Below are 16,015 nucleotides of genomic sequence, written 5' to 3' on the forward strand. Positions count from 1 at the left end.
GGAAGGCCTTGGCGAGTAGGGTAAAAGAAAACCCCAAGACATTCTTCAATTATGTGAAGAACAAAAGGATGACAGGAGTGAAGGTAGGACCGATTAGAGATAAAAGTGGGAAGATGTGCCTGGAGGCTGTGGAAGTGAGTGACGTCCTCAATGAATACTTCTCTTCAGTATTCACCAATGAGAGGGAATTTGATGACGGTGAGGACAATACGAGTGAGGTTGAAGTTCTGGAGCATGTTGATATTAAGGGAGAAGAGGTGTTGCAGTTGTTAAAATACGTTAGGAGGATAAGGCCCCGGGACCTGACGGAATATTCCCCAGGCTGCTCCGCGAGGCGAGCGATGAGATTGCTGAGCCTCTGGATAGGATCTTTATGTCCTTGTTGTCCACGGGAACGCTACCGGAGGATTGGAGGGAGGCAAATGTTGTCTCCTTGTTCAAAAAAGGTAGTAGGGATAGTCCAGGTAATTATAGACCAGTGAGCCTTACGTCTGTGGTGGGAAAGCTGTTGGAAAGGATTCTTAGAGATAGGATCTATGGGCATTTAGAGAATCGTGGTCTGATCAGGGACAGTCAGCATGGTTTTGTGAAGGGCAGATCGTGACTAACAAGCCTGATAGATTTCTTTGAGGAGGTGACCAGGCATGTAGATGAGGGTAGTGCAGTGGATATGATCTGCATGGATTTTAGTAAGTCATTTGACAAGGTTCCACATGGTAGGCTTATTCAGAAAGTCAGAAGGCATGGGATCCAGGGAAGTTTGGCCAAATGGATTCAGAATTGGCTTGCCTGCAGAAGGCAGAGGGTCATGGTGGAGGGAGTACATTCAGATTGGAGGGTTGTGACTAGTGGTGTTCCCACAAGGATCTGTTCTGGGACCTCTACGTTTAGTGATTTTTATTAACGACCTGGATGTGGGGGTAGAAGGGTGGGTTGGCAAGTTTGCAGACGACACAAAGGTTAGTGGTGTTGTGGATAGTGTAGAGGATTGTCGAAGGTTGCAGAGAGACACTGATAGGATGCAGGAATGGGCTGACAAGTGGTAGATGGAGTTTAACCCGGAGAAGTGTGAGGTGGTACACTTTGGAAGGACAAACTCCAAGGCAGAGTACACAGTAAATGGCAGGATACTTGGGAGTGTGGAGGAGCAGAGGGATCTGGGGGTACATGTCCACAGATCCCTGAAAGTTGCCTCACAAGTAGATAGGGTAGTTAAGAAAGCTTATGGGGTGTTAGCTTTCATAGGTCGAGGGATAGAGTTTAAGGGACGTGATGTAATGATGCAGCTCTATAAAACTCTAGTTAGGCCACACTTGGAGTACTCTGTCCAGTTCTGGTCGCCTCACTATAGGAAGGATGTGGAAGCATTGGAAAGGTACAGAGGAGATTTACCAGGATGCTGCCTGGTTTAGAGAGTATGCATTATGATCAGAGATTAAGGGAGCTAGGCCTTTACTCTTTGGAGAGGAGAAGGATGAGAGGAGACACGATAGAGGTGTACAAGATATTAAGAGGAATAGATAGAGTGGACAGCCAGTGCCTCTTCCCCAGGGCACCACTGCTCAGTACAAGAGGTCATGGCTTTAAGTTAAGGGGAGGGAAGTTCAAGGGGGGTATTAGAGGAAGGTTTTTCACTCAGAGAGTGGTTGGTGCGTGGAATGCACTGCCTGAGTCAGTGGTAGAGGCAGATACACTAGTGAAGTTTAAGAGACTACTAGACAAGTATATGGAGGAATTTAAGATGGGGGGTTATATGGGAGGCAGGGTTTGAGGGTCGGCACAACATTGGGGGCCGAAGGACCTGTAATGTGCTGTACTATTCTATGTTCTATGTTACCAATAGCATTATTATCATTTTAACAGTTACTTGAACAATTGTTAAGTGCTTTAGCAGTTCAAGAATGCTAAGTATGTCTTTTGAAATGTTAAGTACCATCCAGCAGCATTCCTTCTAGGATTCCAAAAAAATTAATTAGCTGGACCTGCATAATATCCAAAAGTTTAGTTAAGTGTTTTCAAGCCGCTCTAGCCTGTACTTGCTCTGTTGCTAATTCTATATTTCAGTAGTGGTGAATCACATATGGCATAGTTCATCTTCAGATTCAAGAACATTTTCATAATGCTAATTTAATCATTGGGGAAATTTAAATTCAACCTGATTAGCAGGTATGTAAAGTTAAAATGTAGACCATCCCTTTACTGTTCCATCTTTGATGATTTTCCCATTCAAACACTCCTGCTTTTAAGACTGGTGTTGGGTGAAGGGTTCATTAAAACTTGGATCCAGTAATGTATTTGGGATCTTGATGGTGTTTTAGATTAAGAACAGGATACTTTCCATAGGGCACCTGCCAGATAAATGTTGGGAATTCTGTGAGGCCCTTGAAGTTCAAAGTAAATTTATTACAAAAATACATATGTCACCATATACAACCTTCAGATTAATTTTCTTGGAGGCATTCACAGTGACTAGAAAGATACAAAAGAAAACCCAAACAAAATAACAATAAAAAATAAATTAAGTATGTAAGTACCCTCCTTATCCGCAGGTTCCACATGCACGGACTCAACCAACCACAGATTGGGAAAACCCGGAAGATCCCTCTCCAACACTTGTTGTTTGAGCATGTACAGACTTTTTTTTCTTGTCATTATCCCTAAAGAATACAGTATAACAACTAATTCCATAGCTTTTACATTGTATTAGGTATTATAAGTAATCTCGAGATGATTTAAAGTATACGGGAGGATGTGTATATGTTACCGCACATCGGGAAACAAAAAAAACACGGAAGTTCTCTAAGTTGGAACAGGTACATCTGGTATTACTTAGCATCAGTTAGTCAAACATTTGTCTTAGTATATAGTATATATTTTACCTTTCTGTGTATATAAAACACTTAAGAAATGTATGTATTCAATAATTAAACCACTGCGTTGCTTAGTAATAATTGTAACTTTCATCGGGGCAGGGCTTTCTCATGCTCTATTATTCTCACTTTATCCTTTAAAATTGTTCCAATCGTTGACTGACTGTAGCCTAATGCTTTTCCAATGACTTCTTTCCGATCGCTTTATTATTTCCACTTTATTTTCAATCGTGATTATTTTCCGGAACAGAAACACTGCGGGCAGCAGGTCCCGAGCTCCTCCAGGTCCTAAAGTCCACCACACTGAGACAGGTTAAATAAGCTCTGGAGCTCTGCCAGGTCCTAAAGTCCAACGACTTGCGCATCCGCGTTTTTTGGTATCTGCAGGGGCCCCGGAACCAATCCCCCGCAGATGAGGAGGGCCGACTGTAAGCAATAAATTCCAAGAACATGAAATGACGAGTCCTTGAATGTGAGTCCCTAGACTGTGGGACCAGTTCAGTGTTGGGAAAGTGGTTATCACCTCTGGTTCAGGAGCCTAATGGTTAAGAGGTAATAACTGTTCCTGAACCTGGTGGTGTGAGTCCTGAGGCTCCTGTACCTCCTTCCCAAAGGTAGCGGCAAGAAGAGAGCATCGGCTGGTTGGTGGGGGTCCTTGTTGATGGATGCTGCTTTACTGCGACTGGGCTGTACCCATTTCTTTTTGTAGGAATGTCTGGCATTGGTGTTTCCATACCAGGCTATGATGCAACCAGTCAATATATCCTCCACCTCATATCTGTAGAAATTTGTTAAGAGTTTTAGAAGTCATGCTGAATCTTGGCGAACCCCTTAGGAAGTAGTGATGCCACTGTGCTTTCTTGTACTGACACTTACATGCTGGACCCAGGACCTACCCTCTGAAGTGGTAACAATGAAGAATTTAACGTTGTTGACCCTCTCCACCTCTAATTCCACAATCAGCAGTGTGCCATAGACCTCTGGTTTCCTTCTCCTGTTGTCAGTGCTGACTTGTCTTGCTGATATTGAGTGAGAAGTTGTTGTGTTACTACTCAGCCAATCTCCCTCCTATATGCAGCAAACCTGAATATGGCATTAGAGCTGTGCTTCACCTCACAGTCGTAAGTATAAAGCGAGTAGAGCGGCGGTGGGGGCGGGGGGGGGGGGAGTAAGCACACAGCCTTGTCGTGCCCTTGCGGAGATTGTGCAGGCAATGATGCTGCCAATCTGAACTGACTGGGATCTACAAGTGAGGAAATCGAGGATCCAGTTGCACAAGGAGGAATGGAGGTCTTGGCCTTGGAGCTTATTGATTAGTTCTGAGGGGATGATGATGTTGAATGCAGAGCTGTAGACAGTGAAGAGCATCCTGATGCAAGCACCTTCACTGTCCAGTCGTTCCAGAGCTGAGTGAAGAGCCAATGAAATGTCATCTCCTATTGACCTGTTGTGATGGTAGGCAAACTGGAGCCGATCCAAGTTGCTCCTCAAGCACGATTTGTACCAGTTTCATGCCTAAACCTTACTGATTTCTCTCCTTCAGTAAGGAGATATTAAAAGAGGGGCTGGAAAGTTGAGGTATGCTGGTCTCAGAATTACTGCAGAATGAATGCCAGCGTGTCATGTTGCTTCATCATGAATACTTGCTTTCTTTTAACAGGACAGCATTGGAAATGATGCTTTTATTGGCATTTCCTTTATGGGAATATTTGTAAAGCACAGGAATGGACGTCCAACTACAACATATAGGTAAGCACAGATATAAAAGCGTAGACATTCAAGTGTACTTCTGAGTTGAACTTTGAATTGTTGTTGGGAATGTTTGTTCTATTCAGTTTCTCCTCAGTAGATGTTTTTGCTTTATATAGCGCCCTACACAGTGTCATTTATAAGTCAGGAGGAGGGTCAAGTGACTCAACAATAGTCTCTTCTGAGAGCACAGAAGTACGTGCCAGGACTATATATGCTGAGTCTTTGCATAACTTTTCCTTCTGTTATCTTTGGCACGGTTCCTGTTCCTATTAGTCAGTTTTCAGATTGAGTGATTTTCTTTGGACCCATCATTTCAGTGCATGGTCCAATAAGACTTGGATGCTTATTGGTCAAATAGATAATATTGTCTGAACTGACAAACTCTGAAACTAAAATTCAAGCGTGGAATAATGCAAGATATTTTTAACCCCACAGATGGAATGAGGTTGGAAATATTACACACAATAAGTCTTCAATTAATGTAGAATTAACAAGCAAAGAAGAAACTGTTTTGTTTCACACAGTAAGTATCTGGAGCTATTTTTGCTGTGCACTTCAGACCTCTTTGCAGTACTGCGATCTTCAGTAATACTTCAGCACTGCCTTCTGGGTCTGGTAGTCAACTAAAAAGAATTATCTATAATAGTTTTGATCTTTTCTGACCTCTTATCCTAGCTTCCAGCACTAGCCCAGTAATTCAATTACATAATACCTTTTTTCCCAGCATTTTGCAATTGAAAATTGATAATCTGAAGAGAAATGTGATGATTATCTCTAAGCTATTTCACATTACTTCAGAAATTTGACAAGACCCTGTCCTCTTTGAGTAATCCTTAGGCATCAGGCATGATTTCTATGCCCAGCTCTCCTCTTTATGACCCTTTTTCACTTCTGCAGTGGCAACTCTAGTTTAAAAAAAACACTCGATGATATCATTGGTGCAGCTGTGGGATTTGGAGCAAGAAAAACACTGTGAATTTAACAGGAGCAGCACTGAGATTCCACTTTATAATTCAGCCCTTTTGCTGAATGGTTAGGAGCATCGCTCCTTGGGTGTACCAGGCAGCTAAAGAAATGTATATGTTCTACAGGTATAGCTTATTGGTTGGTTAGCTGCTGCGAGGTGTTAGAAAAGAGGAAAATTTCAGATGTTCCTCTAAAGGCCTGCAGTCTGCTACATCTTCTCACTTTTCCACGGTGTTAATTTAAAACAATGTACCCTGGAGAAGCTCCCTGCAACAACTCGACCTGACATCTTTTAACATGAAAAGTTATTAATATATTTATTGCTTCTGTTGTGAGATTCACTGGATCGTTAATATTTCAAACTTAATGATGCTAAATATAATCCTGACAGAGCATATACAAAGTATTTTTAAACCTACAGATTGAGAGGAGTGATAATTGTAATTGCAACATTAATTTATTTCTCTTTACCCCTCAGGATGACATTGAAATGGCAAAATACATCTCACGGTTGTTCACAGCAAGGCACAAATTTTACAAACAGAACAAAATTTGCACAGAGTGAGTATTCTGAGCATCACATTTCAATTCCATGTACAGCATATTTGAAGCAGGTTACTTGCCTGATCACATTGTTATTTTCAATCAGACTGATTAAAATGAAACAGAAATCATTGGAAATACTCTGTGGGCCAAGCTACCTTTCATAGGAGATGGCAGTTTTCGCCGGTAGTCATTCTTTGTAATTTACCCTAGAGGGCCTATTAGAAAGATTTCAAGTCCATTCATAGACATTCTTGAATTGACAGAAATTAATCAAAGAGCTACTGAGGAGATAATGTGTTTTTGCAATGGAACTTCAACAGTTGTTTGTTGTCATACAGTATTGAATGCACTAATTATGTTTTTCTTATGAGCCTTTGATAAACCTGTGGTCTTAAAGTCAGATAGTGTGACTATTGGGATTGTCCACGGATCAACAGTAATGAATCAGTCACATTCGTTTTTTTTATTAGTCAAGAGCTTATGCCCTGGCATCGTTGTTTCAATGGTCTTGTTGCCTTCAGTTGTGGATCACATTATGTGATTCTGGATGAAGTCCATAGCTTGTGGTCTTAGATAATAGAAATTTCTAATTAATAATCTCCACAATTTTATACCTCTCAGTGGTCAGAATCAGACTTGCCTGTCTGTTTCTTTTTGCCTCTGCCAACACTGTTTTGTATAGCCTGTAAGTATTAGCAAGAAAAACAGTATTTCTTAATAAGAACAGTTTCATGACATATATCACATAGCAGAGGATTTCAAATTTCTGGGTTTCCTAATAATTAATGTGCATTAAAATGAAGCAGAATTATGTTTAAGTAATTATTAAAATTAATTTTGAATTACAGAAATATTTTGTAATTGCATTTTAACTTTCATGTTAAGGAAATATTATAGTCACTACCACTGTGAATCAGCTTTTGTTTTCTTTAAACTCTCCCATAATCAAACAATTAAAGTAGATCACAATTAACATTTTTATACATTCTGTAGTATTTGCTTATTGTTGAAATAATATTTCAGAATACAGTAGTTGCAATATGGCCTTCTGGATTTTGACATAACAAAGGAATTGATAGTCCCCACTATTTCCAAAAAGAGCTGAACGTGTAAATCAGTGGTTTTCAATATAGGCCATGCTGGATTTTACAGGGGCCACAACTAAAAAAACATGGGGTCACAAGAGTTCTGAATGGACGATGATGTTTACTGTTTTAATGAAATGTTACTAAAATATATAAATAAAAAAGAAATAAATATACGTAATTTAATTGGAATCCTGAATGACATGAATAGGGAAAATATGCTAAATGATGCAAATGAGGCAGCAAAACAGCTTTTGTGTGTGTGTGTGTGTGTGTGTGTGTGTGTGTGTGTGTGTGTGTGTGTGTGTGTGTGTGTGTTGCGTGTGGGGAGGTTGGCGATGCAGCATGTCAGTCGTTATCTCTGCTCCTGCTTGACCACACACATAACACCATTCACATTTTGCATGGGTTCGCTCCACGACCGCCCCCAAATCACAGTTTGCAGATTAGGTGGGGCTTTCTGCAGCAGGAGACCAATTCAGTACCTTCCACTGACTCGTGTGTGTTATAATACTTATAAAACATGACTTAAAGGCTGCAGTCGCTGCAGTAGGGTTACCTGCCAGAAACAGTTAAACAGCAGGCAGGCAAGAAGGTGTGAAATCTACCACTGCATCACTGTCTACCACTGCAACTACCATTAAATCCCTGACACTTAGCGTATTTTGAAAGGAAATTCAGTTTGTTTTTCAGGATAGTATTGTGGCATTTCTAAATGATAAGCAACTTGGAGAACAAATTATTGCTGCTAAGCCTGATATATTTTATCTTCAGATATATTTGAATATGGAATTTGTTAAAGAAACAAGGAATAAATTGCAGCAGTCTCATACTGTGCAAAGAGGCTATTACCACTTTACTTGGAAAACGCATGCTTTTCAGCAGCAATATTGGGTGTCGCAAGTTTGTGAAGGGTCACTGGCCACTCTTAAAATAGAATTTCAAAATGATGATCTGATTGCACATCTTGATCACTTAAAACAACTGCTCACTGATAATGGAATTTTGGTTCAGAGACCTGCTGGAGGTGCATATTCCAGATTGGCTGGTGGATCCATTTGGGGTGTACGTGAATGATGTTGACACCACACTGCAAGAATGTCTTACTGAGCTGTAAAGTGATATAACAGCTCAAGCAAAATTCAAAAGCAGCAAGCAAAATTTCTGCAAACTAGTGACATTCCAAATAAGTTTCCACAGCTCTGGGAGAAAGCAAAGTTGTTTTTAATTGTATTTCCACTTCTTGTCAAGTTGAATGTGGTTTTAGTCAAGCTCTGCCCCTGTTATCAAAAGCTCGTAGCTGTCTTAATGTTGCAAAAAGAAGCGATCTTCGATTATCTTTAACCAGTTTGCAACCAGATATTCATCAATTCTCCCACCCCCCCCCTCTCACACACTCAGGCATGCAAACGTTTGGGCACCCAAAGAGATTTGAGCTCTCAGATAACTTTTACCAAGGTCTTAGACCTTAATTAGATTGTTAGGGCTATGGCTTGTTCATAGTCATTGTTAGGAAAGGCCAGGTGATGCAAATTTCAAAGCTTTATAAATACCCTGACTCCTCAAACCTTGTTCCAACAATCAGCAGCCATGGGCTCTCTAAACAGCTGCCCAGCGCTCTGAAAATTAAAATAAATGATGCCCACAAAGCAGGAGAAGGCTATAACAAGATAGCAAAGTGTTTTCAGGTAGCCATTTCCTCAGTTTGTCATATAATTAAGAAATGTCAGTTAACAGGAATGGTGGAGGTCAAGTTGAGGTCTGTTCGTAAGATTGCTAGAAAGGCAAATCAAAACCAGTTTGACTGCAAAAATACCAGGAAGATTTAGCAGACTCTGGAGTGGTGGTGCACTGTTCTACACCTGCACAAGTATGATTTTCATGGAAGAGTCGTCAGAAGAAAACCCTTCCTGCGTCCTCACCACAAAATTCAGCGTCAGAAGTTTGCAAAGGAACATCTAAACAAGCCTGATGCAGTTTGAAAACAAGTCCTGTGGACTGATGAAGTTAAAATAGAACTTTTTGGCTACAATGAGCAAAGGTATGTTTAGAGAAAAAAGGGTGCAGAATTTCATGAAAAGAACACCTCTCCAACTGATAAACACGGGAGTGGATCGATCGTGCTTTGTGCTTGTGTTGCAGCCAGTGGCACGGGGAAAATTTCACTGGTAGAGGGAAGAATACCGTAGATTCCGGACTACAGAGCGCACCTGATTAAAAGCCGCTGGCTCTAATTTTAGAAATAAAATCAATTTTTTACTTGTAAAGGCCGCACCGGATTTTCGGCCGCAGGTGTCCCACGTTGTAATATGAGATATTTACACAGAAAGATATTACACGTGAGGATTTTTTAACTTTTAATTAAATCCATATGGTAACAAAAACAAATACATATTGCAAATGCTTTTTTTCGAACCGTGCCCGTACCGCGGCTACTTTTAAATATACGTTGCGTATACTTCTTTACTGAACAACATTCCAATATCTCCTAACGACTGGTAAAAAATATATATACTGCAGCCTACCAGGAAAAGTTATTGATCGCCTTTAACTTAAAAGCAGCGTTTTGGCTCCGCCGCTCCCCCCCTCCTTTCCGTTTATCGCAAACTGGTATCCCACAAGACGCGGCGAAACCGGGTGTGACGTCATAGCATCCCGCGATGTAGTACAGAAAACAAATATAGTTAAAACTCTTCTAACTTTAACTAGAAAATGAATTACTAAGCGAAAATATTATAAACTAAATAACTGCCATAAAGGCAGCACAATGCTTTTCTTCGAGTGTTTTCCATGTTGATGAGGGTGAGTACAAATGACTGATTTACAATAATTTAATTGTGAAAGTGCGCTTGATTTATCGTACAATTTCATTGGACCTCTGTGAACTACTCATCAATTTTATTGGTCTACTGTTACGAGGCAAAATGTTTACGAGGCGGCATGAAAAAAAATAATGCATTAGCCGCTCCGTATTAAAGGCCGCAAAGTTCAAAGCAGTTCAAAATGTGGGAAAAAAGTAGCGGCTTAAAATCCGGAATCTACGGTAAATTCAATTAAATACCAGCAAATTCTGGAAGCAAACATCACACGTCTGTAAAAAAAAAGCTGAAATGAGAAGAGGATGGCTTCTACAACAGGATAATGATCCTAAACACAACTCAAAATCCACAATGGACTACCTCAAGAGGCACAAGCTGAAGGTTTTGCCGTGACCCTCACAGTCACCCGACCTAAACATCTTCAAAAATCTGTGGATAGACCTCAAAAGAGCAGTGCATGCAAGATGGCCCAAGAATCTCACAGAACTAGAAGCTTTTTGCAAGGAAGAGTGGGCGAAAATCCCCCAAACAAGAACTGAAAGACACTTAGCTGGCTACAGAAAGCGTTTACAAGCTGTGATACTTGCTGAAGTGGGTGTTACTAAAACTGACCATGCAGGGTGCCCAAACTTCTGCTTCGGGCCCTTTTCCTTTTTTGTTATTTTGAAATTGTAAAAGATGGAAATAAAAAAGTAATCTTGCTTAAAGTATTTAAGAAATGTGTCATCTTTAACTTTCTGCCTTTTGAAAATCAGGTTATCTTTTACTCGCGTAGCTATTTGGAGTCACAGAAATTTTGACCAGGGGTGGCCAAACTTTTGCATGCCACTGTGTGTGTGTGTGTGTGTGTGTGTGTGTGTGTGTGTGTGTGTGTGTGTGTGTGTGTGTGTGTGTGTGTGTGTGTGTGTGTGTGTGTGTGTGTGTGTGTGTGTGTGTGTGTGTGTGTGTGTGTGTGTGTGTGTGTGTGTGTGTGTCCTATTTAGAGCTTTGAGATAGTTTTATTTTTCATATACACCTGTAACATCTTTAACACATAGAAAACCTATATCCTGTTAAAACATAAATATTGACTGTAGTTTGAATAATTAGTAACATTGTCCAAACGAAACTTTAGCAACTAACAGAGACTACGGAGGATGGGGGTCACAGAGGTAAGTGAAAGTCATAAGTGGACCATGAGCAAGAAAAGGTTGAGAACTGCTGTTGCATATGATATCTTCTCAGTGAAATCACCCCAGCATTTGCACTAGGATTAGAGTCCTGATCTTCATTTGTGAAATGATGAAAAATAGACAGTTGATTTTGTAGGCTTGCAAGTCCAGTGAAGTACTTGTGTTTATCTCGAGCAGTTTCTGATGTTTGGACCCTTTGATTAACAAGTGTCAGCAGATGGTTATGCTCCAGAACGCACACCATCGAGAGATGTATGAACACAAGTGGGCAGATTCCTCCACATATTTTCTCATCTCCTGTGTCGGTTCAGGAATGCAGGTGTTCCAACTTGATTTCTGTTATGTTAGTACTCCACCTGACAGCAGCAACATTGAGCTGACCTAACTGAAGTAATTTAATGATGCATATAATGTTTCACTCCTTGCATTTTGGCTCAGTAACTCCTTTACATCGGAACCCGGGCATGCAACCATTTAAAATTTGTGTGTGAGTTTGTGTCAGACCTTTAACATTGAACATAGTTGATAGAGGTATAACCAAAAATAGTTGCCAAGTTAAAGAGAGAATACATGGTAGATGACAGAAACCTTGGCACAGAAATGTGTTTTAAGAAGCAGGGGTGGATCTTATGAGGAAGGACATCCTGATGGTGGGGGAAAAGGTTAGAAAAGTACAAGACATTCGGCGAGAAGGTTTGTCAGATTGAAGGATATAAAGATAGGGAGGGGCAAGGCCTGAGGGGAGTGTAACGCAAAAATTAATACCCTAACTCTGAAACATTGTAGTTCCCAATAAGGAGTGGTTAATGGGAAAACTGTACTTGATAGGATGAGTTTTTCAATACTTTTCTACTGCAAACTTCAGAACATTTATGCCAATTTAACAGGGCAGTGGGAGTCTAGAAGTTTTGAAAGATGATGGAGTTGAAAAGCAGGGTGTTTCTATTAAGGTCAACACTGAATAAGGTTTACTGCAGTGTGTGTGTGCGTGCGTGCGTGAGAGAGAGGGAGAGTGATTGAAGGCAGGAGCAGGAACCATTACTTCAACTTAGGCTTTAAAGAGAATATGCCCTGAGCTAGCATGAGTGGGTGTTGTGGGGCCTGTCAAAAGCACATTTGCACTTGTTTTCAATAGCTGACATGATCACGGAGGCTGGGGCAGTGCAGCATAAGTGACTCATTCACTTAGGATGGGCAACCTGAAGTCATCCACTTCAGCTGCAGTTGCTCAACCAAAAGTTTGCTCTGATGCTTGAGGCCCATCTATTCCTCAATCATGTTGGAATCCAAAAGTGAGATCAGTAGATGTGCCTAGGCTGCCTCCTCCTCTCACCCTACTTCCTCCTCATTGTTCTGACCCAGCATTACTCTTAGCATATTTTTCTGTTTTTTAAAATTGTTTAATATTGTTTAAAACTGTGTTTAATTTTATGTAACCCTCGGTTAGGCTAGCAACTTAATATAGAGATGGTAGCCCCCAGCCCAGCCAGACTTAAGAAATCTCGTTTAGGTGGATGGTGTGCGATGTGTCCCCACTTACAAATCAGTACCACAAAATAACAAACAGTACACAATTTGCAATTAAGTGATTGAGCTTTATAATTCTTTATGGTTAGTAAAGAAACAAAAAAAAGAAAAGGGTACATTCTCATGTAACAGTCTAATGTGCAAACATTGGAGCTCACGGTGTCGTTCTTTTGTTCCCGTCGTCCTCCTCTGAGCGTAGCCGACACTCGGACCCTCACTCCTCAGTCTACTCCATCCAGTGGTCTACCAACTCTCTCCTTTCGTGTCCTCTCTCTTCATTGCTCCCTAACAAAAGACCGCAAAATCCCTCTCCCAGACCCACAAGAAAGAGGAGCATCCTGTTCATTGGCTAACATGCCCCATTATCTATAGTCATAACACAAACATTGCTGCTACAGAGAAAGCATTACCTTAGCCTTAGCAGTGAAACATTACGTCGTTGTCGTTAGGTCATCTGGAATTTCCAGTTGCAGGTGATTTCCCTCCATGCTGCTCTGTCCCAACACTTGTCCACGTCATCCCTAGCCTTGTCCAGCTTGGTCCAATCCTTGATATTATCCAGCCACGTTGTTCTTTGCCTTCCTCTTCCTTTCTTTCCCTCCACCTTTCCATATAGCAAGTCCGACAAGATGTCATCGCTCCGCATAACGTGTCCACAATAAGCAACTTTTAACTTCATGATCTTCTCCAGCAATATGCATGGTCTATCAACCTCGGACAAAACCCTCTCATTTGAAACTTTCTCTACCCAGTTGATCTTCCAACATTCGTCGATAACACCACATTTCAAAAGCATTAATTCCTTTCATGTCATCCTTCTTCATGGTCCATGTTTCTGATCCATACCTCAGCACTGGCCATACGTAACACTCAAGGAAGCAGATTCTACTTTGGATGTCTACCTTCCGATTGCATAGTAGATCTTTTAGCTTCATGAACTGGGTCTGAGCCATACCTATTCTCCTTCTGATCTCAACTTCACATCTCCCGTCATCTGTCAGACAACTGCCAAGATATTCAAACTTTCGCACCTGTTCAATGTCTTGTCCATTACTTGTAACGATACCACATGAATGAGTCTTTACTGTTTGTTTTTTTTTACCACCATTGATTTTGTTTTCTTAGGGTTGATTTTAAGTCTGTAGTCAAGGCTTTTCTCACTCACTTTATTCAGCATAATTTGCAATTGGCATTCGCTGTCAGCTAACAATGCGGTGGTGTCCACATACCTGATGTTATCCACTTTCCGGCCTTTACATTACATTTATATTTTCTGTATTATATTTATAATTAAAAGGGCTTATAGAAGTGGATTTAACCAAAGAGTTTGAAATCAGCAAAAAAAAACGTGTCCCACCTGAACAGATTCTTACTGGATGATAAACACAAAATATTCTGCTGATGTTGGGGTCAAAGCAACACGCACAACACGCTGGAGGAACTCAGCAGGTCGGGCAGCATCTGTGGAAACGTACAGTCAACGTTTCGGACCGAGACCCTTCGTCAGGACTGAAGAGGGAGGGGGCAGGGACCCTATAAAGAAGGTGGGAAGGAGAAGGCTGGTAGGTGCCAGGTGAAAAACGAGTAAGGGCAAAGATGAAGGGGTGGCGGAGGGGATAGGCAGGAAAGGTGAAGAAAGAATGTAAGGGGAAAGCATTATGAAGGAGGTGGAACCATGAGGGAGGTGATAGGCAGCTAGAGGAGGAGGCAGAGTGAAACTGGGATGGGGTTAGGAAGGGGGAGGGAATTACCGGAAGTTCGAGAATTTGGTGTTCAATTGAATGGAGAATTGAGCTCGTCAATTTCATCGACTTTGCTTTAACTTCCACCCAGCCCTCAAATTCACTTGGTCCATCTCGGACACTTCTCTCCCCTTTCTCGATCTCTCAGTCTCCATCTCTGGAGATAGTCTGTCCTCTGACATCTTCTGTAAACCCACTGACTCCCATAACTGCCTTGATTATACCTCTTCCCACCCTGCCACATGTAAAAATGCTATTCCCTATTCCCAGTTCCTCTGTCTGTGCCGCATCTGCTCCCAGGATGAGGCTTTCCATTCCAGGACATCTCAGATGTCCTCTTTCTTTAAGAATCGTGGTTTCCCTTATGCCGTCATCAATGATGCCCCACACCCGCATCTCCTCCATTTCCCGCACTTCAGCCCTCACCCCATCCTCTTGTTACCACAACAGGGACCGTGTCCCCCTTGTCCTCACCTATCACCCCACCAGCCTCCGGATCCAGCATATTATCCTCCGCAACTTCCCCCACCTTCAACAGGACCCCACCACTAAGCACATCTTTCCCTCTCTACCCCTCTCCGCTTTCCACAGGGATCGTTCCCTCCGTGACTCCCTTGTCCACACATCCCTCCCCACAGATCTCCCACCTGGCACTTAACTCTGCAAGCATAAGTGCTACACCTGTCCCTACACCTCCTCTGTTACCACCATTCAGGGCCCCAAACAGTCCTTCCAGGTGAGGCAACACTTCACTTGTTAGTCTGTTGGAGTCGTCTATTGCTCCCGGTGCAGCCTCCTGTACATCGGTGAGATTGGGGGATCGCTTCGTCGAGCACCTCCGCTCCGTCCACCACAACAGACAGGATCTCCCGGTTGCCACCCACTTCAACTCTCCTTCACATTCCCATTCGGATATGCCCATACATGGCCTCCTCTACTGCCATGATGAGGCCAAACTCAGGTTGGAGGAGCAACACCTCATATACCATCTGGGTAGTCTCCAGCCCCTTGGCATGAACATTCAATTCTCCAACTTCCGGTAATTCCCTCCCCATCCCAGTTTCACTCTACCTCCTCCTCCAGCTGCCTATCACTTCCCTCATGGTTCCGCCTCCTTCTACCCATAGTGCTTTCCCCTTGCATTCCTTCTTCACCTTTCTTGACTATCCCCTGCTTGCTTCCCCTCCTCCACCCCTTGATCTTTCCCCTTACTGTTTTTCACCTGGCACCTACCAGCCTTCTCCTTCCCACCCTCCCCCCACCTTCTTTATAGGGCCCCTGCCCCCTCCCTCTTCAGTCCTGACGAAGGCTCTCGGTCCGAAACATTGACTGTTCGTTTCCACGGATGCTGCCTGACCTGCTGAGTTCCTCCAGCGTGTCGTGCGTGTTCTTACCGGATGATTTTGATTAAAGATAACTTCAGTTGATCTTTTAGCACTTTCAACTTTTTAGAATCCATCTGTAAAAGCAGTTTTTGGCATTATGCAGGAATTTGTTAGTTTATCAGTGCAGTTCTTTACTGCTACATTCCTGACT

At 42.0% G+C, this 16,015-nt stretch overlaps 1 protein-coding gene across 2 annotated transcripts in view; it reads left to right on the plus strand.

Moving 5' to 3' along the window:
- LOC140730441 (tyrosine-protein phosphatase non-receptor type 14-like) overlaps positions 1-16,015 on the plus strand; it is a 256,024-nt gene that overhangs the window by 193,698 nt on the left and 46,311 nt on the right. For both annotated transcript variants that reach the window (XM_073050849.1, XM_073050850.1), the window contains 3 exons: positions 4,531-4,619; positions 5,058-5,145; positions 6,067-6,149. In XM_073050849.1, the coding sequence (XP_072906950.1) occupies positions 4,531-4,619; positions 5,058-5,145; positions 6,067-6,149 (260 nt within the window). The remainder of the gene's footprint in view (positions 1-4,530; positions 4,620-5,057; positions 5,146-6,066; positions 6,150-16,015) is intronic.

The sequence above is a fragment of the Hemitrygon akajei genome, chromosome 7, assembly GCF_048418815.1.
Source record: "Hemitrygon akajei chromosome 7, sHemAka1.3, whole genome shotgun sequence".
Classification (NCBI taxonomy): domain Eukaryota; kingdom Metazoa; phylum Chordata; class Chondrichthyes; order Myliobatiformes; family Dasyatidae; genus Hemitrygon; species Hemitrygon akajei.